This window comes from Pipra filicauda, unplaced genomic scaffold, assembly GCF_003945595.2.
Source record: "Pipra filicauda isolate LSUMZ 115617 unplaced genomic scaffold, ASM394559v2 scaffold196_size3971931_pilon, whole genome shotgun sequence".
Lineage (NCBI taxonomy): Eukaryota > Metazoa > Chordata > Aves > Passeriformes > Pipridae > Pipra > Pipra filicauda.
The window spans coordinates 3281649-3308256 of NW_024104305.1; the positions used below are offsets into that span (position 1 = coordinate 3281649).

Sequence of the window (26608 nt, forward strand, 5' to 3'; positions counted from 1 at the left end):
TCACCTCATGGGTACTTTTTTCCATGCAGGTGGTGGCAGCTGCCGTACTACTGGATTGGGATAAAACTCTATGACCTGGTGGCAGGAAGCCAGTGCCTGAAGAGAAGTTATGTCCTCACCAAGTCAAGAGCCTTGGAGCTCTTCCCGATGCTGCGCAAGGACAAGCTGGTTGGAGCTATTGTCTACTACGATGGTACGTCGCTCTCTGTGCTTCCAGTGCTCGTGTCGTGCTGGGTTTGGGGGCAGAAACACGGGGGTGAGGCTGTAGGTCCTGTACAGTGAGCCTCTAAAGGGAAGAACAACAGCCTGAAGGATTCAGCTTGCCTCTTGAGCGTGAGTTTGGTAGGTAAATTATGGTTTTGTGACAGTAGCTTACTGAAGGTAGGAGAAAATATATTGGTTTTCTTGGCTAGTGGGTGTAGTGCCGTGTGAAAGTGTTCTGGTGATTCCCTACAACTTCCCAGCTGGGCATGGTGCTCTGCACTTCTTGGATTGAACACTTCTTCTTGAGGAAGAAGTCAAGAAAATCTGATGGTTCCAGCAATGTCCAGTGGGTTGCTGTGGCACTTCCACTGTGCAGACAACTTCTAACCTGGATCTGGATGAGGTGATTGTGGTTCTCACTCTGGGTTGGATGAGGCCTGGATCAATTAGTTTGTATATCATCAGTAAAATTAGTTGCTCTGCAAAAAGAGCATTTAGTAATTACAATCAAATACTAAAGATTGCCATAAGACATGAATGGTTTCTGTTAAAACCCCTTTAAACAATGGGTTAATTAATTAATAATTAAATAATTAATTAATGATTCCGGAGAGGAAGAGTTCCTAGAAGGGGGCCTGGCTCTTCATTGCAGCAGACTGGTGTGCTGTCCCACCAGATTGGTGCTGTTCCTCCTCCTCTTCCACTTCCAGGACAGAAAGTTTGGTAAGGCTTCCTTGGAAATGGGGCGAGACAGGTAATATCAGAATATCCTGCCGTGTTCTGGATAAGGCAGCAAGCCATGGATTCCTTGCAGGCTTGGAGGATCCCTCCAAAATAAATAACTGAAGTGCTGATTTACTTCCCCAGTGGTACCATTCTGGTTAGTTTGTACCTGAAGGTGTGGTTTCTGACCTTTTGGCAGCAGAAAGGCCTTTACACAAGATGGGTTACAAAGGGAGTTCTTTTCCCTTTGTAGATCTGCATTTACACTTCATCAGCTCATCAAAGGGGCTTCTGGCCTGGGAGGGACTCTGGAAACACGCTGGGCTCCAATAGTGCTTGTGAGGCTTCTGGCTAAAGCTGATGTTGGTAATTGCAGGTGTCTCAGACAGAGCCCAGCAGCTGGAAAAAAAACTTAAAAATTCGTATGTATGTGTGGGAATACGTATGTGCAGGTTCTTGTTTGGGAGTAGGGTGGTATTTAAGGGATGGACTTGATTTTTGCCTATCTCTGAGGGAGCTGCATCTCATCTGTCTTATTTTTGAGGTCTCAAGGAAATAAGGGGTTTTTGGAAGCAAAATTTGCTGTGGGATTATGTGGTGGGTTTTGTACACTGTACCCTTGTGCAGCTGCTGTAGATACAAAGAAGGAATTCAGATTTCTTTATTCCTTATCCTAAGCTATCCCTTAGCCTGCTCTGAGGGATCCCAGGAGCATGCCAGAAGAATGGAGTGGTTCTCTTAGCTGTAATTACACTCCTCAGAAGAGCACTATAGCTTGAAATCCGTTTATAATCCAGTGAAGTTTTTTATGATTAAATAAGTAATTTGGCTATATCGTGGCTATTTACTACTCCCAACATTCCAAAGATGCACCTTTCAGGATAGCCCTAAAATTAGTCCTCAGGTTTCCTGGATGAATAGTTATTTTGAACGGTGTTGCAATAAATCTAAAGATTGGGCTTTGATGGCAAACACCAGCAGGGCAGGGCTCTGAGTGACTGAGAGATGTCTCTGGAGGTTTTGGTGCCATCCCAACAAAAGAAAACAAACCCAGACTCTAAATATTGGAAATGAAGAAGTGTAAAATAGAAAAGAAAAAATATTGTATGTCTTGCCTTATTTTGGTTTCTTTATAAGATACAGCTTAGTTATCCCCAGGTTTAGGCAGAATGTAAAGAACTGGTGTTTTGCAGGGATAAAAAATTGAAAAACCTCTCAAAGCTCCACCAAACCTCAGTTTCCCTGAAGAATAAAGTGGTTCTGAAAGGGGTGAAGTTTGTGTGTTGATAATACACATCTGGGTGCTTTGAGGCTGCACCTAATGCAGAAGACTTCCCAACTGAAATGTTAAATCAGTTCTTAACGTGCCACATTTCGACTCAGTTTTGCCTGCAGTGCCCCCTCTGCAGGTCAGCCCCTGGGCTCGCTGGGCTCGTGTGGGGTTGGAGCACATGAGCTGTTTTATCCTGATCAGTTAACCTGTTCTGGCCACAGGAAATTTGTTTTAAGCCATAACGTTTCAGCAGGCACCCTTTAGGTCTTGTAAATCATTATGCTTGAATTTTAATGCTACACTTCACACCCTAAATCCAGAGGAATGGAGGACAAAGGGAAAGGGAATTGAACTGAAAGTAGAGAAGGGGGTGATAAATGGAATTAAGCTGCTTTTAGTACTTTCAGAATGATTAGTCATAAAATAAAGCATTAAATAACGACAAAGAAAAAAATACAAGTCTTAAAGTCAGTGATATCTTTGTCTTCTCTGTCCATCCCTTGTCTCTTCCCTACATAATTAATCAATAAATTGGTCTTGACTGTTTCTGTAACTGCAGTTAAAGGTAGTTTTCTCCTGTTTTCCCACTTTCCTTTATTCCTGTCCGTCATCCCTTGTCCCTGTGGTTGTTGATAACGGGGCTGTTAACGATCACAGATGTTGATGCCCAGCACCGAAGGGGAGAATTAAAAATCCTGGGTATGTGAGGCAGTGCTTTCTGTGCTCAGGCCCCTGCCCAGCTGTGCCTCAGTGGTGGTGGCCGTGTGCCTTTGCAGGGGGAAGCCCGGGAATGCTCTTTGTGTGGGGCTGTAATTGGTGGTGGGGCCGGTGGCACGTCCAGCCATCCATAATTCATGAGGATGTTGTTCCCAAACGGCGCCGGGGTCGTCTTCATTACATCTTCTAAATTGTTTATACAGGCAAAAAAAAATGGTACATTATAAATGTTGGAAGTACCAGCAAGAGCAAATCACAGCCTTGTCCAGAGGCTATTCCTGCTCTGCCTGAGCATCGGGAAGCCAAAGCATATGTTGGATGTTAGCCGGGGTGTACACAACGTGTCCTATTTATTCAAGGTTTGCTTTGAAGCCACAACTTACAAGTTTGTTTCTTAGGGGGACATGTCAGACTGCATTTAGCATTTGTTGGTATGAGGATACTCCTGAATAGCAAAGAGGCAACATTTTGGGGGGAGAAGGCGGCTGCTATGTGAGCAGGAATCTGTCAGATCCACTTAGGGGGCTCGGGGACAACTGGGGAAGAGGCACAGTGGAGAGGCTGGGCTGGCTCAGGATCAGGGCAGGATTGTTCCAAAGCCCTTCAAAGGGAAGAATTCATCTCCATTTGAATTATATAGAGTTCATTATGGTAAAAACTAGGAGAGCCATTACAGCAGGGATCCAGCTGGCCAGCATGTGTCAATGTAAGGTGTTCAGCAATTCCAAGTGGCACGGTTTTCTTTAAGATACATTATTTTTCCATTTCTAGGTGCTTGCAGACATTTTTAACATGTTTTTTCTTGCAAGATGAGCCTTTAGGTGCGTAAGGAAAATTTGTATTCCAGAATCAGTCACAAATTTAAAATTTTAGAACTTTGCTGACCCCGCTCTCTGAATTTCCAGCTATTTCCTGAAAGCAGGAATTAACATATGCTACTTCTTGGACTCCTCTGCCACATCAGGGGATTGGGTTGTTTAATGTCTTGTTCTACAGATTTCCAGTATGTTTACTGGGATGTAAGTAGTTGGCTTTTATTTTTTTGCATTCTCAGTAGTTTTGTATACATTCTCTCCTGAAATATTTTAATATGGAGGTTATTTAAAGGTGTAAAAAGCCTTGGCAGAGGATTTCGCTTTCCCTGTTTACAGCAAACCCCCTGAGAAATCCTTCCCAGGCACACACAGACACACACAAAAATCAATGCAAAAGAGTAGGGCATTCATTAAGCTGTCAAAAATGGAATAAATGCTTTTTTTTATTTAGGCTCTTGTAGCTATTTTTCCTAGGATTTGAGTGTGTCCTGAATTATGAAATGTTATAGCTTTATAATTCATGTTTGACAAATGGATATTTGGAGATGTTGAGCTGTAATAGGGGTATTACAGACAACTCTGTGGCTGTTTTTCCTTCCCTGGGTATAAAAACTCTGACAGTTTGTCACTAGAAATACTTTCCATAGGTGATTTTAAATACACAGCTCCTCACATTTCTTGGTATTTCAAACCTGAGGCTAGATGGGTGGGAGAAGCCTTGCAGGCACACTAACCATGGGTATAACCAGGGAAATACTCTGTGTATGTTCCATAACCTCTTGTTTTCCGATACATTTTGTCCTGTGTTCCATAAAATAGAGCTGTCTGTGAAACCCTGGAGGAAACGGGCAGGATGTGAGGAATTCAGAGGGGAATTCTGGCTGCCTCTGCTGGGTTGCAGGTACAGTGAAAGCCCACAGCAGCCAGAGTATTTTCCTTGCTGTATTGGCACGAGCAGCAGTGGGGATCCAGGATAACCCCAGTTATCCCTGGCACAACCCGTGGGTCTCCGTTTGCTGGTGCTGCTGCCGACTCCCACCGTGCTTTGCCCGTCAGAGCTGTTTTATCCTTCTCAAAAGGGATAAAATCAATGGCCTGAACCAGCTGCATCTTTAACCCAGTTTTGCCTCTGTCAGAGGTGCAGGCTTAGCCACGTCCCTGCAGGATGAGCCCTTTGCTCCCGACAGAAGGGCCGTGCATCCGCAGCGCTCCCTTCCCTGCGCTGGAGGCTCCTTCCCAAAAGCTGGCGGATGGTAACTGCATCCTGCTGTACCTGTAACAATTTAATTGTGTAAGTCAGCCCAGTCAAGCATCCCCAGCTCATGACTGGAAGACATGAAATTCATTGTCATTATTGTCCCTGTCATTTTGGATCATTATATCCTGCTGCAGAATTTTCCTCACTCCAGTGCTTTCGTACCTCCAGGAAGCAGGGATTATGGCTGAGGTTGGGGTGGGGGCAGGACTGTGAACTACATTTACCTCAGGGGAGCCACAGATTAAATTGGCTTTGCTTTCTGACTTGCTGGATTCGTCTGTTTGTACGCTGTGGGTTTAAGGTTGAAAATGATGAATATTCCAGTGAATTCCAGGCCTCTCTCTTCTCTTTTTTTAATGCTCGTATAAGCAAAGGATGGGGGTTGTGTCCCTTAAGAAGTGAACGGGGAAGAATTCTTCAGATCATGTTACCAAAAAGATTTAAGATTATTCCTGAGCAAAACACTGTTATTGGCACATCGTGGCACAAACATCTGAGTGGTCCCTGGGGTGTCGTGGCTTTAGGGGGAGGGAAGGAGCTGTGCTGTGCTGGGGGGTGGTGTTTTACGGGAGCTCAGGGCTGGGTCGGTAGGTAGCAGGTGCCCTGCTCCCTGCTGTGGCTGAGGAGGGAAGGGGTGATGGGACAACTGTACAGCTTCCTGCTCCTTCCCCTGCTCCTTCCCCTGCTCCTTCCCCTGCTCCTTCCCCTGCTCCTTCCCCTGCTCCTTCCCCTGCTCCTTCCCCTGCTCCTGCCCCTGCTCCTTCCCCTGCTCCTTCCCCTGCTCCTTCCCCTGCTCCTTCCCCTGCTCCTTCCCCTGCTCCTTCCCCTGCTCCTTCCCCTGCTCCTTCCCCTGCTCCTTCCCCTGCTCCTTCCCCTGCTCCTTCCCCTGCTCCTTCCCCTGCTCCTTCCCCTGCTCCTTCCCCTGCTCCTTCCCCTGCTCCTTCCCCTGCTCCCTGTGTCCGTCAGCATATGGGCAGCCCTGGGCCCTGGGAAGGGTTGGGAAGGTACACATTGCTCATCCTCCCAGAATCACCTAGTCAGTAAGATTGGACAAGCCCTCCAAGTTTTTTCACTGCAAAAGTGACCAGGCATTGAAATAAGTTGCTCAGGGAAGTGTTTAAGAGGAGCCTGGATGTGGCACTTGGGGACATGGTTTAGGGGTGATTATGGTGGTGCTGGGTTGATGGTTGGAGATGACTTTGAAGGTCTCTTCCAGCCTTGCTGATGGTGTGATTCTGTGATCCGTGGGAGCAGTGCTGCCTCTCTCCAGCTCTGGCAGGGCACTGTGTCCCCCCTGCCACGTCCTGTTCCCTGAGAGGGCTCTGCTGGGTCACACAGCAGTGGGCAGCCAAACACAGCACACCGGGCTGGTGAATCCATGCCTTCCTCTGGACCAAAGAATACCCAAGTGTGCCCCGATGGAGTTTGCCCCTGGCAGCCGTGGGTGCCACGGGGCTGTGCTGGGCCGCGGTGCCCCGGCCGTGTCCCCGGCCGTGACGGGCCCTCACGGGGACATCTCAGTGCCTCTTCCATAAACTGACAGTGACAGTGTTTGGTTTCGTTTCAACGCGCTGCTGTCCCTGCCGCTGACACGCGCTCGCACTGTAGTGACAAGTTGAAGGCTGATACAAAGGAAGTGGGAAACAGCGTAATTATAAAGCACAGGGACGGAATTCCAGATTTTGTCTGTCACTGGATGTGTGGATATTGTGGCTTATTTTTGTGGTTTGGGATCTTGGTTTCCATACGAGTTTCAGCTTCTGTGCTGTAAGTTGGCAGCAGACTCGATCAGACAGACATTCACAGGGTATTGGGATTTCTTCCTTAAAAAAAGGCTTTTATGGACTCCCTGCCTCTTGCTCGTGCTGTTCCTTTGTTTATAACTCTGTATGTAATTTGCAACTATTCATACTAGAAAAGGGGGAATGGCTTTAAACTGACAGAGGGCAGATTTAGATTGGACATTGGGGAGAAATTCTTCCCTGTGAGGGTGGGGAGGCCCTGGTACAGGTTGTCCAGAAAAGCTGTGGCTACCCCATCCCTGGAAATGTCCAAGGCCAGGTTGGAGCAACCTGGGCTAGTGGAAGGTGTCCCTGCCCATGGCAGGGGGTGGGACAAGACAGGCTTTAAGGTCCCTTCCAACCCAAACTGTTCTGGGATTCCAAGAATAGGGAAGCTTAGTTCTCATGGTCTAAGACGGTCCTAAGTGGAGGAAGCCAGAAATTATTTAGGATGACTGGATGCTGCTGGATTATTAAAACTGGATGTTTCAAATCTGAGTTTTAACCTGTTGGAATCAATTCACCTGTCAGAAGGCCAGGCTCGAGGCTTCCCTTCCCATGAAAGCTCTTACACAGTGAGGACTGGAAGTGCCCAGATCTTAGGGCAGATCTGGGAGAGTTAAAATGTGGTGTGTGTGGTTATTTCCTGTGCATACTTAGGTGCATATTGTCCTTCCCAGCCGCTGGGGCCTCCCTGCAGCAGCACAGGTGACCCAGGGCCCAGCAGTGCTCGGGTTCTCTGGGGCTGTAGGGGCTGTAGGGCCAGCCCAGTGTGCTGTCACTGTGCTGTGAGTGGGATGGGGCTGGTGGGTCTGAGTCACAACTTGTCCCTCTGGAGAAGGCCAGGAACAAAGATGTGAGTGCTGCATATCCTTGAAAGTCTGGGAGATTGCAGCAAATTCCACTTCAGTTTTGTGTGATCCAGAGAGAAAGAAATAGTTCAGGTCTGAGGGCATTGTAGTGACTTGTGACTCATGAGTCAAAGTGGATGTTTCCCCTGAACTCACTCTGATTGTGTCTGGGGAGGAGAACTTGCCAAGGTCTCTCTGAAAGAAGTCTGGAACAATTTTGAGTCACTCCAGCTGATTCATCTGCCCAAACTGGGATGCAGGCCTTTCCATATACCCAACAGCTGCTGGGTTCCTGCTTAATGCTTGTGATAAAACTGGCCATGCAATTAAGCACTGACTTAAAATTATACTTATGGTAGTCCTGTTGACTTAGGTATGTGTAATTGTATATATCTAATATACATGGATAATTGTGTAATCACTCATCAGCCTTGACTTTGGAGAGGTTTGGGTAAGATTTGTCTACACAATGAGGAAACTTTGAACATGAAGGGGTTTGGTTTCCTGCGTTGCTTTGCTGTGTGCCTGCAGTTACCAGTGCCGGGCTGGGGTAAGAATATCACTTGTTTTTAAATACTTCTAGAATGTCAGTGCTTTGAGGGACCACGAATGGTGGTGGTGTGGTTACACAGTAATATCCCCATCTTGATGCTGGGTGATTGGATTTTGGGAATGGTCCAAACCAGTGGACTGCCTGTGAGTTCAGTTCGGTATTCCAGTTAAATAAGTGGAGCTCACTGGTATCAATAAAAGAATAACATACAAGCAACAAGTTAATTTGCAGGTGTTTATCTTGTCATTATTCCCTCAGCTTTTTAGAAGAAACATAAAAACCTAAACCCCCCTTATTTGTGTGGCTACAGTGCAAAGGGATCTGGAGTTGTGACCACACTGGAGGCCTACTTGTCTTATTCATATATTTCTTTTAACGTGTTTTTCCTTTTCAAGGAGCCTGCTAGGTGGTTCTGAGGGGAAACTTGCCCCCTCGAGAAGGTTCATTGGGACTGTCACAGATCTCCTTGTGTGGCTGCCTCCCCTTAAACCCGAGCTCCAGCACTGACTAGCTGTGCCTGGTCAGGGAAGGCTGTAACCTGGGGAAAGGTGAGGAGAGTTTTGTGTCTGCTGCAGGGACCAACCTGTTCCTTAAAGCCAGAAGTCTGCAAGCCCAGCTGTTACAGCTCTGCAGCTGCAGGAGGAGCCAAAATGAACTTTAAGGTTCCTTCCAACCCAAACCATTCTGAGGTTCTGTGAGTTGGTTTAACAGTAATAGTTGTCAGAGAGTGACACAGGACAGAACATACTAGAACTGCCAGAGTGCCTCATTAAGGCTCTGGTTTTCACACAATGCTCCTGACCCAGTCCCAAACAAACCTCTCCAGTCTGTGGGCTTTGTTACCACTCCCTGGCTGGGGCTCAGCGCTGATAAAAATAACACTGAACGTACACTGTGTGCGCTCTGGGGGAGGATCCTGTGAGTGCCAACGGAAACATTGTCTGTTTGGGGCTGAAGAAAGAAATACAGCATTTGCTACTAAGGAGTGAAAATAGAATTTTCCTAAATTACACAAAAAGAAGAAATTATAAACCAAATGGCATCACTGTTGGGCTTAGTGTGATGTAGGAACACTTACTCAAAATGCCTTTGCACACTAAATGCCCTCAGCAGTGTGGCTTCTAAGAGTGAGGGGATTTTGAGAGGATTCAGTGTTAATTTAGTGAAAGAACTTCGGCCAGTGTTTTGGGAAGAGCTGGGCTGACTGCCCTTAGAAGTTAAAGTATCTCTCTATTGTCACTGTATTACGGCAGTTGACAGCAGTGGATTAGGGGATGGATGATTCTTTCAGTTTTCCTTGCTAGAAATAACTCGAAGGATTTAAAAATCCTCTTATTCTCAAGTGGTGCCACGGGAGGAGTTGCATAGAGAACTCAGCATATTCCATCAGTTGGCTCTTAGAGGCTTCTCCCAAAGATGCTGGGGTGTGACTGCCTTCCCTGGAGCAGCAGTGACCTCTCCAGGGCAGGGTGCTGCTGAACACCAGTGACCTCTCCAGGGCAGGGTGCTGGTGAACATCTGTTCCTGGTGAATGTCACAATTACCATTTCACTGGGTTTCCTGCAGTTAGGAGATCTCCAGGAGTGTCCCCATCTATGAAGGATGTCAGATTAACTTGTCTTAGCCATTCTGTTGATATAAAATAACTTTTTGGCTTAAACGTTTGGAAAACCTTGAAGTGTCACCGAGGGGTCACCTCTGGTAGCCGGGAGGGTCATTGTTTTGTTTGGCTTTGGAGCTGCAGTGCTGCTGTGAGGCACAGGGATGCAGAGCTGGCTGGGGTGGGTAATCCAGGGTTGGATCTCAGGCAAAGGTTCTTCCCCCAGAGGGTGGTTGGGCACTGCCCAGGCTCCCCAGGACAGTGGGCTCAGCACCAAGGCTGCCAGAGCTCCAGGAGGGTTTGGACAGTGCTCTGAGGGACAGGGTGGGATTGTTGGGGTGTCTGTGCAGGGCCAGGAGTCGTACTGGATGGTCCTTGTGGGTCCCTTCCAGCCCAGCATATTCTAATTCTCTGATTCTCTGATCGAGTGCAGGATTTTAATGTAATTATCTGAGGGAAAACACACACATGTGAATTGGAGGGCCTTAAGCAAACAAAAAGGCAAAAACCAGCTGTTCCTGAGTATAAAGCCATTGTCTTATGATCCTATCTCTCCCAAACTGTTCACTGTTGTTCTCTACAGATGATAAATTCCCAAGCTGGGAAGCCACTCTTCATTCCCTTCAAATCCAGATCTCTCCAGCTCTCTGTTACTTATGCTATGCAATACTTGAGGGCTCCATGCTGTAGGTCACATCAATCTGAAGCCAGTGGGTTTTTCTACCAGTGTAGTTCATCAGGAAGTGGTTATTTCCCAGTCCTCTTCCTGCAAATAAATTCCATGGGCACTCAGTTCCTTCTGGACTGAACTGAGGAGTGAGTAATAACGCAGGGGTTCTCATATCAGAATAATGATGAGGGGAAAATGGATGAGAGGTTCAGAGGAAGCAGGAGAATGTTGTTTTGGACACAGTAGTACAAATCCTGAAGTGCACTGAGCATGTGCACTGAGCATGTCCTGAGCTCACTCTGACTTTAGGAGCAGCCTTTGGATTTGGGGCTTGCTAAACAACGGTTACTTAGAAGTTTGGCTTTATAGAAATTACCCGTTCACACATTATTTATTCTGCTGATTGGCTCCTCGGGATTGCTTTTGCTCTGGGCAAATAAGTGACAAATCTGGGCAGAGGCAAACTTGCCAAATTTAAACAGTCAGAGTTGCCGCAGACCAAAGCTAATATTGGCTGACACTGAATTGTGCTGCCTTGGGATGAATCCCCACCCTGGGGTGGCCAGAGGACTCCGGTCTGTGTTGGTGCCACCTTGGGTGCTGGTGGCAGGAACAGAGGGAGGATCAGAAGGTCACTAAGGAAACCCTCCTGGGCCAGGATCCTGCTGCAGCGAGGGAATGAACCCCCTGTGCCCATGGTCTGCCAGGGCTGGGTTTGCAGGTGAGCTGTGTTTGGGGATGCTGTTCCTGCTGCATGGTCCTGCACAGCCAAACCTTGTGGTGCCTGTGGGCCAGGCAGGCCCCAAATCCAGCACCACCATGAAGGGGGATATCTCCAGGGCACTGTGCCCCTGAAAGCCCTCGACTTCGGGCTAGAGGAGCATTTCTTGGATTACAGAATCACTGAATCATTTAGGTAGGAAAAGACCTCTGAGATCGAGTCCAACCTTTGATCACCACCTTGTCAGCTAGACCAGAGCACTGAGTGCCATGTCCATGTTCCTTGAACACTGGATTCCTTTGGAATGTGTGCTGTTCTGTGGAAGCAACTACTGTACTACAGCTTGTTGCTCTCCTTTGGCCCTTTTCCACCCATCACTCCCTCTCCACACGAGGTATTCCTTCTCTCAACCCTGCCTTAAACTGGGTGAACCTCATGAGGTCATTTATTCCTCCCTGCCACCACAGCAGCAGCAATGCTGGTGCCTTTATAGAATGCTTTGCCTGCCACCTCTGACCGATGGTTGTTCCCCCTCGTGCATCTTGTGTGATGGAGCATCCCCAACTTTTCCTGACATCTTGCTCAGTTGTTTTGCTGTTCTTTTTTGCAGCTGATTCTGGGCATTGTTTGCTGAGTGGAATTGGAGTTACTGTTTGTTTCTTCATCGGTGCTTTATCATGCTGCTGTTTCTGTACACTCAGTGTAACTTTTTTTCTCGTAGCTGAAGACAGATTGTGCTGCAGGGCCTGGGCTGGGTTGGAATGAGGGCTTTGGGGAGGGGAGGCGGCGCCTGCGAGGCCATTGATCCCATCTTTATAACTTTGCCCTTTTAGCTGGGAACAGATGATTTGCACAGGGGTTGGAGATGGTGCAGGCAGAATCCGAAGGACCAAACTTTACATAAACCATTTATACTAAACATTGGGGATGCTGGCAACATAAATCAACTACAGTATCTATTACAAATTTATCACTTTATCAGTATCATCTGTGATAGGAGTGGTCTGAACAGGTGGGGAAGTGAACCATACCTCGGGAAGTTTAGCCTGCTTGGAAATTAATTATTCAGGACACACAGAGCCTGGCCCCTTCAATGTATAGTAATTCTTTCCAGCCAGCATCCAGGCCTCCAACTTCAGTGCAATAATAAATAGGAAAAGTCTCAGGTGAAGCCAGTATTTCAGAGTAATTAATCATCTTCCCCTCATGGTCCCTCCGCCTCTCTCTTGGTTTTCTTTAACGAGGGAATTTCAGTAATAAATCTTTAATGATATATGTTAAGAATCCTTCATTAATTCTTGTCCACTTATTTCTCTCTTTTGGGTGCTTTTATGTTGTATGTTGGGAAGTTAAAAGGAATGTACAAGAAAAAACCAGCTAAATTTGACACAGTCTCTGAAAGGATGTTTTTGGGTGTTGGGTGTTGTGTGTTTGTTCACTTGGTAATCAGAATTGTTGGTTAATAGCAACTGGATTGTCAAAAGGATTCTTGGATACAAGTGCAGAGTTACAGCAGGATTACAAAGGAAAAGGGAGAGGAAAGAGTGGTTTGTCTGCTCCTAAATGGAGGGGAAGGGGCAGGAGCGCTCCGTTTTGAGCGGGGTATGTGGTGTGGGCCGCGCGGAGGCCCTCGGGGCGCACGGCCGGACACGGCGCTGCCCACGCGGCGTCCGGCGAGGGGCCGCGTCTGCAAACACCCCCGTGGGGCGAGCGGCCGTCAGGGCGATGGGATGTGACAGGCCCGGCCGTGACGGATGGGCCGTGACACGCGCCCGCCCGCCGTGGGTGACGGGTGTCCTTCGTGCCTCCCCGCAGGACAGCACAACGACGCGCGCATGAACCTGGCCATCGCCCTCACGGCCGCGCGCTACGGCGCTGCCACCGCCAACTACGCCGAGGTGCGCGGCCTGCTCAAGAGCACGGACCCGGCCAGCGGGAAGCTCCGCGTGTGCGGGGTGCGCTGCAGGGACGTCCTGACCGGTGAGTGCACGGGCAGAGCCCCTCGGGAGAGGAACCGCGGGGAGCGGCGGGGCCGCCGCTGTCTCTGAACACCCACCAACCACAGAGGAGCCATCTTCCCGGGCCGTGCCATTAGTGTCACTCAGCTTTAGCTTCTGTCACGTTTCTCACTCAAATCCCAGTGTTTTGGCAGGGCAGACTGAGCTTTACGTCCAAACCCTTCTGTCAAGGGAAGATGACATTGTCAAAGGCTCCGTGCTGTACTGTAATAATCCCATTTACTGAATCTGTGGGGTGAGACTGAAATCTTTTTTCTTGAGAGGCAGATTTCAGCTGAGCAACTTCCACCTTGTCTGCCCTCACAGATAGGTTGGAATTCCATTCTAAAACATTCTCCTTCAAATCTGGTGTTAGGTGAACACTTAGTTAATTTTTAGAGCCCACCCCAGCTGTTGTGTTCAGACATGCAGGATACACTTTACAGTAGGGTGAGTTCATAGAGAGATTAATAACAGAGAGCGACAGCGAGCAGGAAACAAATGGTGTCTGTGATTGATACTGTTTTCTTTCACAGGGAAGGAATTTGATGTCAGAGCCAAGTGTGTTATCAATGCTACGGGACCTTTCACAGACTCCGTGCGCAAAATGGATGATGAGGAAGTGCCCAACATCTGTCAGCCCAGTGCAGGAGTGCACATCGTGATGCCTGGTTATTACAGGTACCGGGGCTCGGGGCCTGCTCCATTTGTAACACCATTTGTAACAGTCTCTGCTGGGGAATAAATGAGCTCGCCGAGACGCATTGCTGGGTTTTACAGCACTTCTGAATGCACAGTTGGATTTTGGTTTTTATTTGTGTTTTTTAAAGAGGATTCTGGCACTGTGCCGACGAGAAGAACAATTTCATCTATTCAGAAAACACTGAAGTGTTTTAGTTCTTAGTTAAAGCTCCCCAAGGCAGGACTCCTGCTGAAGCAGAAGGCCTTTAGGCAGAGCATCACCAGACTTGTGAGAGCACCTATTTCAATAATGCCTTTGAGCTGAGTGTGCTGCCTGCCTGGTCACCTCCTTAGGAAAACCTCCCAGCGAGGTTGCATGTTCATACAGGATCTCTTGTCCTGTTAAATCATGGAATCACAGGATAGTCTGGGTTGGAAGGGACCTTAGAGATCGTCTCGTTCCACCCCCTGCCTTTAAATATGAAACTCCCTGTGCAATGACTCTGCTACCTGCTCAGTGTAAATAGGAGTACAGAAGTATAGAATAAATAATATAATGGGCAGTATGATAAGTAATAATAAGTAATATTAGTGTCACCCAAAAGAATTAGTTCAGAGTAACACAGTTAAATTCTGGCACTTCTGTGGCCACAAGCTCCCCCCAACCTGTGGGGGTTTTGGTGGTCAGGATGTGCCCCCTTGGCCACCCCCGTTCCAGGAGAGGTTCCCATGGCACTCTGCTCCCTGCAGTCTCCTGCTTCCCTCCCTGTTTGCTGTGCAAAGCCAAATCCCCTTCTCCCGAGTCAGCCCTGTCAGTTGGAACTCAAATATTACCTTTGGTTCCTGAAGTCATTAGCATCCTAATGGAAATTCTGCTTTATGGACTTAGCCCAGTTCTGTTGATACAGAGCCCTTGCAGTAATGCCTTCCACGGCACCATCGTGCTCCTTGGAATGGGAATTCAGCCTTCCAGGGCACAACAGGGTGTTCTGCTGGAGCTGTCCTAACAGCACATGACCACAGACTAAAATTGAGGCATTTTTGGCCTGGTGTAAAATCACCCCTGCATTCTGTTCTGGTTTTTTTTGTATCTTTCCTCATGAGAAATGGGAAAATGACCTGATAGCTGCTTTAAAGTACTAAAAATGTGAAGAAATGGGCTGTAATCCCAGTTTCCTCATATGCTAGGAGGAGGACGTGGCTTTATGGCCCTAAAGAAAAACATGGAAAGCTTTAAAACTTGGACTCACTTTGTAAATTCAAAGTAGAAGATGGCTTGATATGCATTTATTTATTCTGCAATAACCCAATAATTTTAATTGGAAATGTGGAGAATTCTTGTTCTCCGTGTTCCCCGGTGTATGTCAGCATGTGGGCATTACTTTCCTTGGGAAATAGTATCTGCCCACATGCTGCCTCCACAGCACAGCTGATTAGATAAAACTGCACTGAATTTCCTTGGAGTGTGAGAGCTGAAAGCAGGGAACTGTCTGCTGAACAGAAAATACTCGTGGGATTTAATCTTGGTTGTATCAGGTCTTCTCCTGGTGCCAGGGGACACTCCTGAGCACAGGAAGGATGGCATTTCACCCTGTCCATGTGCCCTGTGGTGAATGTTTTGTGCCCTGTGGTGAACGTTTTACAGAATTTTGACCCATAGTCACAAAAATTATTTTTTTTGGTTAAGATTTAGAGGTTGTCAGTTATAAACGTAGTTAAGATTTTGTAAAACTAATGTTAACCTAATGCATTCACTTCCCGTGGGTTTTTTGCTCATTGATGTTCTTCGTTAATAGTCCCAGAATTCCTCCCCTCATTAATTAGGCTTCCAGCCTGGAATGTGTCTGTGAATACAAGGCTTTTTCCTCTCCCTTCTGACCAATTTCAGACATTTTCAGTCTTTCTCGAGTTTTCCTCTCTGCTCTGCATTCCAGATTCCAGGTAAACTTGTCTGTTGTACCTCAGTTCTGCTCTGTGGAAAGTCACTTTTTGTTCTTAAGTGCATTTGTGGTGCTTTGGTCAAATGCTTCTTCAGCTGGAGATCAACATGGAGCCAAGACCTTCCATGTATCTCCCAGACCGTGTCCCTCGACATTTCTGTGTGTCAATGCCTTGCTTTAATGCTTCATATTACAGTTTGCAGTACTGACCTTGCCCATTTTAGCAGCCTTTGAAGAGGAATCTCAGCGTGGCTGACAGGGCTCATACCTCTTCTCCCATCCATTTTGGAATCATAGGAATTCCTGCCTTAGAAAGCTGTGTTGTTTCACAGGTATCCCTGGTGTGTAGCAGGGTGACTCCACAGGCTTCCCAAAGACTGGTATTTGGGTGTTAAGATGCTGCTTTTTGATGCAAACCACCTTATTTTGCATTTGTTTGGGTGGCTCTTTAGTTATTTAAATAAGCTGGAACAAGCCGGGCAATGGGCAGGAAGAGAGAGCTGCCCAGGAAAGCTGGTATCAGTAATTCAGTAAATAATTGGCACATTTAGTAAATAATTGGCACATGGAAGGCTTGCATCCTCTCTCAGCACTTGCTGTGCAATCTAAAAACAGTTCAGTCCAGAGGTGCTGTGGGAAAACGTAGTTTGAAGTCTCTGCTTGTTTCTCTTCCTTATTTTTAAGTTTTTATGAAATCACATAAAAAACCCCACATACTTTTAAGAAAATGTCTGTAAAGTTTCTGAATTCTGATACTGTATATTAAATCTCTGATTTCCTCTGTCTCTAAATCAACAGCTTTTTCATTTTAAAAAGTAATCATTTGTCTGAGGTGATTTACCTTTCCCAAACTGTGTTGACTTCCCCTATTAGATTGTACCTCTCCCTCTGTAGGCCTAAGCTGTCTTTAAATATCAGCTAAAAAAGGTTCTAATATACATGCTAGGTATGAAATTCTCAGCTTCTCTTCCAGCCTTGCCATATATTGCAAACTTCCCTTCAGTAATCAGTTTAGGCTTCCTCAAAATGGAATATTCATTGATTCAGCTGGAATAGGTAGTTCTCACCCAAGCACGTCTTCGCTTTCATTAGGAATTGTTTGAGCCCATCGAATGATTCCCCTCTAAAGTTCCTAATTGCCACCTAAATCTCCACCTCCAGTCCCCTTCCACGTGCTCCCCATATCCCCCTCTACTCCCAGGAGTGGGTGCACAGCCTGGAGACCCCTGGAGACTACATGTGTTTTTATAAGGACTTGCAGCACCTGAAATGAAAGTCAGCAGCTACCCTTAAAATAAAAATGAACAAAGAAAGAGGCAGTTTAATGTTTTTCTCTATAAAAGCTGTTTACTTTTAAGTGTTTATAAAAGCCTCTTATTTTCTGAAATACAAGCAGAGCTTTTTAATGAGCCACGAGGAGGTGGCTGGGTTTGTACCTGTGAATTTTATTTTACATTATACCAGAAACCACTGATACATAAATTAAAATTTCCTGTCCAAAGAACTACAGGTTTTCTTCCTTGTACTGAATGATTCCATTCTGCACTAGCAGAACTAATGAAAAATCTCTGAGTAGCAGCATCACTGCTGTCTCTTTTGCCTTTTTTCCTCAAAGCACAGTTCCCCGCTCAGGGCCACAGAACTGGGAGCACTTGAATCCCTAAGGAGTCTGTGGGTGTTCCTTCCTGTTGAAGTGGCAGGTGGTGACAGACTCAGGCTTAGTGTCACTGGAAGGACTCCTTAAATGTCCTCATTTCTCCTCTTTTCTCTCCTTTTTCTCTCAGTTGCCACCCCCTGCCCCTCCCATTCCACATGTATTGGGGAGGCAGGTTGGAGGGGATTTCGTATGTCTTTAATTTTGCCCTCTGTTCAAGGTGCAAATAATTGACAGCTCAGGTTAATAAGCTCTGATCTTTATTATTTCTTGTTCTGTACTTAGTCACATCAAAACAGAACCAGGGTTCTGTTCTTCTTTCTTCCATTTGAATAGATTAGGGATTAGGGAGAAATTCCTGGCTGTGAGGGTGAGGAGGCCCTGGCCCAGGTTGCCCAGAGAAACTGTGACTGCCCCTGGATCCCTGGAAGTGTCCAAGGCCAGGTTGGACGGGGCTTGGAGCAACCTGGGCTAGTGGAAGGTGTCCCTGCCCGTGGCAGGAGGTGGAATGAGATGAGTTTCAAGGTCCCTCCCAACCCAGCTCAGTCTGTGAACACTCGTTGTGTTTCAGCCTTCCCTCTCCCTTCTGGCATAATACGGAGGATTGCCTGTTTTGGGGATTAAAAGCAGTTGTTCATTCCATGAGGAGTTTCGAGTCATTGCAGGTTTAAAATTTCCAACTGTTCGTATTTGAAGTTCCAACACACAAGGTTTTCCAGAGTGAATGGGCATGGGAGATGCCCAAGGCCTGACTGCTCCACCTTAAGGTTGTGATCTGCTCACTCGCTTAGGAAACCAAACTGTAGGAATTTCTGAGCCTCGCTTCGAGGGCCTTGTTTCCCAGAACTCCTGGGACTGCTGTTTAAAGGCAGGTCTTGGCCAGAGGTGAACTCTATTATTTATTTATTAAATCATTTGGCCTAAGAACAAAGGTTCTGTTCCAGTATTTCCCTGGAGTACCAGGTGTGCAGAACCCCAGGTGCTCCTGCCCTGTGTTGACCCACGTCCCTCCTTTCTTTCAGCCCTGACAACATGGGGCTGCTGGACCCAGCCACCAGTGATGGCAGGGTGATTTTCTTCCTGCCCTGGGAGAAGATGACGATCGCAGGGACCACGGACAGCCCCACCGATGTCACCTCCCACCCCATCCCCACGGAGGAGGACATCAACTTCATCCTGAGCGAAGTGCGCAACTACCTGGGCGCCGACGTGGAAGGTAACCCTGGGAGGGCTCCTTCCCCTGGGAGAGTGCTCAGGGGTCTGGCCATTCCAGCCCGGGGAAGTACAGCAAATAATTCACCTGGAAGAAAAAGGTGTTCAGAGCTTTCCCATGCCCTTGTTTCTATTTTCATTTTTCTAGGCATTTTATTCTTAGAATTTACTTTGCTTGGTCGGTAAATATCTTAGAGTGGCAGTTTTGGTGGGAAAGTAAAATGGGCCAGAAGGAGAATGTATAAAAATTCCTTGGTGACAGTTGTTCCCTTCAGTAGCTGAAGTTGTTCCCTTCAGCACCTTTGCTGTAAGGTGCTGGCCTGCTGTGGCTCAGGGCTGGTTTGAAGGACAGGGGCTTCTTTCCTTAGAATCACAGAATCATGGAATAGTTAAGGTTGGCAAAGATCATCAAGTCCAACCATCAACCCAGCACCACCACCATGTTCACCACTAAACCGTGTCCTCAAGGGCCTCATCCACACATTTTTGACCACTCCCAGGGGTGTTGACTGCCCTGGGCAGTCTTTCCTTTGGAGCGAGGCTTTGGTTTCTCTAAATTACAGCATTTGTACCACTGTATTTCTGCTGCAGCAACTGCATTAAAATGGAAAGCACTCAGTCAGGAACATTGGAACATCCTTAGATTTAGGGAAACTTACTGTCTGGAGATGGGAAATGCTGGATTCCTTGTTTCCTGCAGTGGACAACTGATGTCTCCATGTTGTGTGAAGTTATGAAAGAGTCTCCAGGGAAGGTCCTGTTGAGTGTCTGGAGCAGCAGTTGCTGTTGGAAGTGCGGGAGGCCAGGCAGGGAGTTGGGAATTTGAATAAGACAGAGATCAGATTAGATATTAGGAAAGAATCCTTCCCTGGGAGGGTGGGCAGGCCCTGGCCCAGGTTGCCCAGAGAAGCTGTGGCTGCCCCTGGATCCCTGGAAGTGCCCAAGGCCAGGTTGGACGGGGCTTGGAGCAACCTGGGCTAGTGGAAGGTGTCCCTGCCCGTGGCAGGGGGTGGACTGACATGAGCTTTAAGTCCCCTCCCAACCCAAGCCATTCCATGGTTTCACAGGTATTTCCCAGCAGCGCATCCCACAGTGTTCAATCCCTCTGACTCCAGCCCACCTGGGCACTCGGTGTTTCTCACCCCTGCAATTACCATGTTTATAGATGGCTGGTACTGAAATAACAACTGCTCTGCCCATATCAACCCTCCACAGCCCTGCCTGTGCTGCCAGAGCCAGTGCCAGGGTTATCAACTTCCACAGGCTTGGACACCTTCCAGCTGCTTAATTACAGCGTCACGCGTGCTGCTTCCTCTAGTTCCATTAGTTTATAAACGTAATATGGGATCCTAGCCCTGTGATTAACACTTCATTTTGGCAGGTTAAACACATTGGCAGAGCACCATTGATTTTGGAAATCTATTCCGTGTTCTTTGGGGGATGTTTTTTACACCCTTTCAGTGATTTTTCAATTATCATTTATTTGAAAGTTGTAAAAACATGTTCCAAAGACTTCGGTGTGAAGCAGATCGGTAACTGCTCTTAGGGTGAAGGCTGTGGGTAAAGATGACTTGTCAAGAGGAGAACTTGGAAAAATAACCTACAAGCTAGAGAAAAAGCTTAGGAGTCCTAAAAGGAAATGTTACACTCATGGCACAAACTTTATTTTGGCTTTTAAAATGTAGTGTAAGGACTATCCTGCCAGCACAGGCAAACAGGGAGAGTCACGGTGCTGGGGTGATGTGTTGTTAGGGTTTGGGCTTGGGGCTTTCATGGGCTGGTGGGTGAGTTTGACAGTTGAATCTCTCCGGGTTATCCATTCCCAGGATATCTCTGTTCTGTTGGGTTTCTCACCAGTGTGACAAACAGACCTGTCTGTCTGACTTTGCTTTGGGCTGGCAATTATTGCCAGTCCTGATTGGAGCAGTGCTGGGTTTAGCCTGGAGAAAAGGAGGCTCGGGGTGACGAGGTGGGGATCGGTCACAGGTTGGACTCCATGGTCTGGGAGGTCTTTTCCAACCTCAGCGATTCTGTAATTCTGTAGCCCAGCTCATTCCCTGACTTTGGAGAGTCTCCCCCAGCTTTGCAGGTTGCTGGGCACGGTGGGGTGCAGCCCTTGGCAGTGCCCCAGAGCCCGGGAGGGGTGGGAGCTAAATCCCCCTCAGCTCTGGGCTGACTGTGCCTGATCCCTGGACAGTGAGAAGAGGAGACGTGCTGGCAGCGTGGAGCGGGATCCGGCCCCTGGTGACAGACCCCAACTCCAAGGACACGCAGTCGATCTCGCGCAACCACGTGGTGACCATCAGCGACAGCGGCCTCGTCACCATCGCAGGTCCTGCCGGGGCTCCTCGTGGGGCTGGGCTGGGCTTCTGGGGGGCTCTGCTCATCATCCCTCGGTCCTGGAGCTAGACACTGATCTGTGGGGCAAGCCTGACAAGAATCCTGTCATATATAATTATATATATATAGTGTGTAGCAACTTCATATTCTTCTTGCTCTTCCCAAATAAAGAGGTGGACGTGTGTTCCCACAGGGGGGAAGTGGACAACCTACCGTGCCATGGCACGGGACACCATCGATGCAGCCATTCAGGAGCACAACCTGAAGGCAGGATCCAGTAAAACCATGGGGCTGCGGCTGGAGGGGGGTCAGGACTGGAGCCCCACACTCTACATTAGGCTGGTCCAAGACTACGGGCTTGAAAGCGAGGTGGGTTGTGGTTCTGGTGATGCTTGGATGTTTTGGTGTTGCAGGGGTTTGGTTTTTCCCTAAATCAAACACCAGCATAACGTGGATAAAGGTGTGGTGAGCCTGATCAGAGTTTATTGTCTGGCTGGGGCAAAGACTGGTAGTTGTTCTTCATCTTTCCTTTTTCTTTCCTTCCAGTCTTGACTGTTTCCTGCTCTAAAATGTTGGGGTCTGTCTCCCTTGGAGCCCCCAAAGCTGTACATCAGCCGTGATCTCAGCGTGGCAGAAGAGCTGGGGTGTCCTCAGACCCAGTGATACAGACACGGGGGGCAGTGCTGGTCCAGCCCATCCACAACAGACTTTCCTCCCACACAGTCACAATCTAACACCCTCTGTAGCCTGCTTGTTATTGCTGATGAGGGAGTGGACAAGGAACACTGCATATTTCATGCTTTCAGAGTATACTGGGTTTGTTTTCCTCTCCACAGGTGGCTCAGCACTTGGCTTCCACCTACGGGGACAAGGCTTTTGAGGTGGCCAAAATAGCCCAAGTCACAGGGAAGAGGTGGCCAATTGTTGGGAAACGTCTCGTGTCTGAATTCCCTTACATCGAAGCTGAGGTATGTGGGAAAACTACCTCATGTTCTTTGGGTCTGTTCTTGGCATGAGCAGGTTCTAGAGCAGGTCGTGGCTCTGTGAAACATCTCCTTGAGCCCTTTCCTTTGGGAAGGTCCAGATTTTTTTCTGATCCTGTTTTTCCTCTTGCCTGTAGCTCGCTTTATTTTTATGTGTTTATATATACACATACTAATATATATAATTAACTGCTTATATAATGTCACTTTTTAATTTCGCATATAAAAAAATTTATCCCGAGTGAGTTTTATAAAACTCAAGGAAAAGGGAACTTTCCAAGCCCTTCTCTTGGCTGGGTGGGTGCTGGCCTGCCAGAGCTCCTGTCGCGTGGCCAGCCCAGCAGTGTGCTCTGGGATGGAATTCCCGCCGCTCCCATGTCCGTCTCACCCGCTCCAGGTGGTGTATGGAGTGAAGGAGTACGCCCGCACCGCCGTGGACATCATCTCCCGCCGCACCCGCCTCGCCTTCCTCAACGTGCAGGCGGCTGAGGAGGCCCTGCCCAGGATCGTGGACATCATGGGCAAAGAACTCAACTGGAGCGAGCAGAAGAAGAAGGTACAAAGGGCCTTTCTCAGCTGGAGCTGCTTTGTTTTGCTTAAGGAGTTTCCATGTTAACGATCCAAGTCGGTTGAATAGAAAACTACAAGCGATGTTTTATTCCTGAGAGAATGAGTCACTTGCTGCATTTCGTTATAAAGAGTTTATCAAATAGCTGTGAAATGAGTTGGGATTGGCCAGGGGGTGGAGGGGAAAGGGAAGATCTGTATCCTGTTGTTCCCCAGCTTTAAAAATGAAACCAGACTTGGCATTACTGTCCTATTCCTATCAGTTATTTTGTTTACTGACACTTTTCAGCTGATCTGCCTCAGCAAAGGAGGATCTTGTAGTCTGTGTCACTGCTTTTTGTCCACTCTGTCTTTTGAGGAGTGATGTCTGTGGTGCTGAGGACAGACCTGGCTATCCCACTGACAGGAATCCTGCCCCTTCGGAGCTACCACATCAGGAAGCTACCAAACAGCACTTGTTGCTGTTGTTGTAAACAAAGAGGTGCCCAGAATAGTGGAGGCTGCACTTGTAATACTGTCCTGAGTGTGGTGGAGCAACAGCAGGAAAGGAGGGACAGGGCCCTGGGACCTCTTTGCCTGGGAAGCAGAGCCTGTGAATGCTCAGCTGGCACTTCCACTCCAGAGTTTCCCTTGGGGTGTTCATGGAACCTTTTAGCCAGTCAGAAGTTGGATTGACATTCTGAAGGGGCTCATTTGAGCCAGAGGACCTGCTGTGATCCTAGAGCCTGCCTGCAGGAATGCCTGAGGAAAGGGATCCCATCCTGTCCCAGGTGTGAGGGTGCTGCTTGGTGCTGTGTATCACAGCCAGAGGAGTTCAGCTGTGTTAGAGGTGCCTCACCCTCACCCCGTGAGATTTGCTCATAGAATCCTTTTCCAGGTTGAACAAAGCTACACCACTTCTTCCCTAAAAATAGGTTAGCAAATGGGAAGCTGTCAAGGCAGGGAATTTGGAATGAGCACATGGTTAGGGTTGCATGGACAGCCCCAGTGCCAGCACCTTTGGTGGGGAGTTGGGCACCATTCCCACCCTCACCTGCAGGAAGAAAAATGGGCAAGTCCTGCACTCACCTGTAGGAATTCCAGAGCCTTCCATGGCTCGTGGGAGCTCAGGAATGCCACTGAGGCATCTCTGCATCGCCTGGGTGTCCACTGGGCTTTGTTCTGGAAAAAGACCCTTTGCTGTAGAGAGAACTCAATTCTGTGGTGCTTTATGTATGTCAGAGGTTTATCACTCATTAAAACCTGGCCAGGGAAGACCTTGCACTGAACTTTCAGGTAATAAAATCATTTTACTACCATCAGGAAAACTAGTTTAAACCATAAAGAACCTGCCTGGTGTTGAGCCTCCTGACTTTCTTGCTGGTTTTGGACAGCTGGGTGAAACACCACACTGAGGTATCAGCTGGAAGTGAAATGGTGTGTTGTAGGCCTGACCCAAAAGGGCCGTGTTCTCCTGTGATGGGCACGCTCCCCATCTGTGACTGAAGGTGTGGGATGGTCCTGAAAGCATTTACAGAGAAATTAGAAGTCTTACTAGAGTTGATTCCTCTTTCCAAGACTAAAAAGTGCCCAAGTTTAACTTTTAAAATACTTTTCAGCTGCCATCTGCTTAATTTTGGGAGCTTAGATAACTCCTGGTTAAATGGAAGAATCTAATAATAAAATATAATAAATAAATAAGAAATACTACATGAAAAATACTTGTGTAAGAACTTGCTATTCCTCAGATACACAGGTTTTCTGTTTTTGTTGTAGGAAGAGCTTGAAACTGCAAGAAAATTTCTCTATTATGAAATGGGCTACAAAGTAAAAACAGATCAGTTAACAGACAGCTCTGAAATCAGCCTAGTGCCTTCAGATATTGAGAGGTGAGTGAAGCAGCAGAGTTAATGAGGCCCTGTCCCTCTCCTGGTGCAGTCCCCCATGGATAACCCTTCTCCCGCAGGTACAAGAAGCGGTTCCACATGTTTGACAAGGACAAGAAGGGCTTTATCACCATCCTGGACGTGCAGCGTGTGCTGGAGGTGAGGCTCCTTCGGTCTCCTTTGGGAGCAGCCCCTGTGGCTCTTGGGGTGTGGTGCTGGTGCTGAACAGTGCTGAGCAGTGCTGTGCTGTGCTGAGCAGTGCTGAGCAGTGCAGTGCTGTACTGAGCAGTGCTGAGCTGAGCAGTGCAGTGCTGTGCTGTGCTGAGCAGTGCTGAGCTGAGCAGTGCAGTGCTGTGCTGTGCTGAGCAGTGCAGTGCAGTGCTGTGCTGTGCTGAGCAGTGCAGTGCTGTGCTGAGCAGTGCTGAGCAGTGCTGTGCTGTGCTGAGCAGTGCTGAGCTGAACAGTGCAGTGCTGTGCTGAGCAGTGCAGTGCTGTGCTGAGCAGTGCTGTGCTGAGCAGTGCTGTGCTGAGCAGTGCTGTGCTGTGCTGAGCAGTGCAGTGCTGAGCAGTGCTGTGCTGTGCTGTGCTGTGCTGAGCAGTGCTGTGCTGAGCAGTGCTGTGCTGAGCAGTGCTGTGCTGAGCAGTGCAGTGCTGTGCTGAGCAGTGCAGTGCTGTGCTGAGCAGTGCTGTGCTGAGCAGTGCAGTGCTGTGCTGAGCAGTGCTGTGCTGAGCAGTGCTGTGCTGAGCAGTGCTGTGCTGTGCTGAGCAGTGCTGTGCTGTGCTGAGCAGTGCTGTGCTGAGCAGTGCAGTGCTGTGCTGAGCAGTGCTGTGCTGAGCAGTGCTGTGCTGAACAGTGCTGTGCTGAGCAGTGCAGTGCTGTGCTGAGCAGTGCAGTGCTGTGCTGAGCAGTGCAGTGCTGTGCTGAGCTGAGCAGTGCAGTGCTGTGCTGTGCTGTGCTGTGCTGTGCTGTGCTGTGCTGAGCAGTGCAGTGCTGTGCTGTGCTGTGCTGAGCAGTGCTGTGCTGTGCTGAGCAGTGCAGTGCTGTGCTGTGCTGTGCTGAGCAGTGCTGTGCTGTGCTGAGCAGTGCAGTGCTGTGCTGAGCAGTGCTGTGCTGAGCAGTGCTGTGCTGTGCTGAGCAGTGCAGTGCTGTGCTGTGCTGTGCTGAGCAGTGCAGTGCTGTGCTGAGCAGTGCTGTGCTGAGCAGTGCTGTGCTGTGCTGAGCAGTGCTGTGCTGTGCTGAGCAGTGCTGTGCTGAGCAGTGCTGTGCTGTGCTGAGCAGTGCAGTGCTGAGCAGTGCTGTGCTGAGCAGTGCTGTGCTGAGCAGTGCTGTGCTGTGCTGAGCAGTGCAGTGCTGAGCAGTGCTGTGCTTGCTTTGTGCAGAGCATCAGCGTGCAGATCGCCGAGAACACCCTGCACGAGATCCTCAACGAGGTGGACCTCAACAAGAACGGGCAGGTGGAGCTCAACGAGTTCCTGCAGGTGAGTGGTTCCTCTCGTTCCAGGAGAAGCTGTTTCTTTAGTGAGCAAAGCCACAGGTAGGGAATTTTTTCCCCTTGTCTTAGGGCTGGCATGGAGACCAGGTGAGTGTGACCTGTGACAAGGGACACACAGAACCATCCTTGAGCAGCTTGGGCAATGATATTTTTCCACTGAGACCCAAGAACAGGTCCAGTTTACAGATTATGCCCCAGTACAGTCCTGAGTTTGGCATTTTTCGTACAGAAATGCTGTTTAAATATGTAAAAAACAATACGGTTGCCCACTGGAAGTTGCATGGCAGAGCTGTGCACACTGACATTGTCTTGGGCTGTTAAGGGATTAGTAGTTTCTAAACTACTGGTAATTATAGAGATGAATAAACTGAATAATAAGAAACTAAATATTAATAATATATAATAATAAATAGCTATAATAATAAACTATAAATAAAAAATGAAATCATAAACTAAATAACTGAATATTATATTGTAAATATATTATAAGGGCCATCCAGGCCCAATAACCCATTTTAACTCCTGGATTGGCTGAATTATCCCAGTTTCTTTGAAAGAAATGACAGGCATCTGCCTTTGGGAGGCTTTCAAATAAAACCAAGGGTGCTCCCTTTGCATATGCAGTTTGCCAGCTGGGTTTGTTCTGAGGAGTGTTTTTTGGGGTGGTATTTCAGAGCCTGCCATGTCTCCCCTGCCCCGTGGCAATGATG

The 26608-nt window shown here is 48.0% G+C and overlaps 1 protein-coding gene across 2 annotated transcripts in view; it reads left to right on the forward strand.

Annotated features, from left to right (window-relative positions):
* Positions 1–26608, forward strand: part of GPD2 (glycerol-3-phosphate dehydrogenase 2) — a 47593-nt gene that overhangs the window by 17773 nt on the left and 3212 nt on the right. For both annotated transcript variants that reach the window (XM_027734599.2, XM_027734600.2), the window contains exons 6-16: positions 30–193; positions 12982–13146; positions 13700–13844; positions 18461–18654; positions 20848–20982; positions 21184–21359; positions 21827–21958; positions 22371–22529; positions 24296–24408; positions 24486–24564; positions 25786–25884. In XM_027734599.2, the coding sequence (XP_027590400.2) occupies positions 30–193; positions 12982–13146; positions 13700–13844; positions 18461–18654; positions 20848–20982; positions 21184–21359; positions 21827–21958; positions 22371–22529; positions 24296–24408; positions 24486–24564; positions 25786–25884 (1561 nt within the window). The remainder of the gene's footprint in view (positions 1–29; positions 194–12981; positions 13147–13699; positions 13845–18460; positions 18655–20847; positions 20983–21183; positions 21360–21826; positions 21959–22370; positions 22530–24295; positions 24409–24485; positions 24565–25785; positions 25885–26608) is intronic.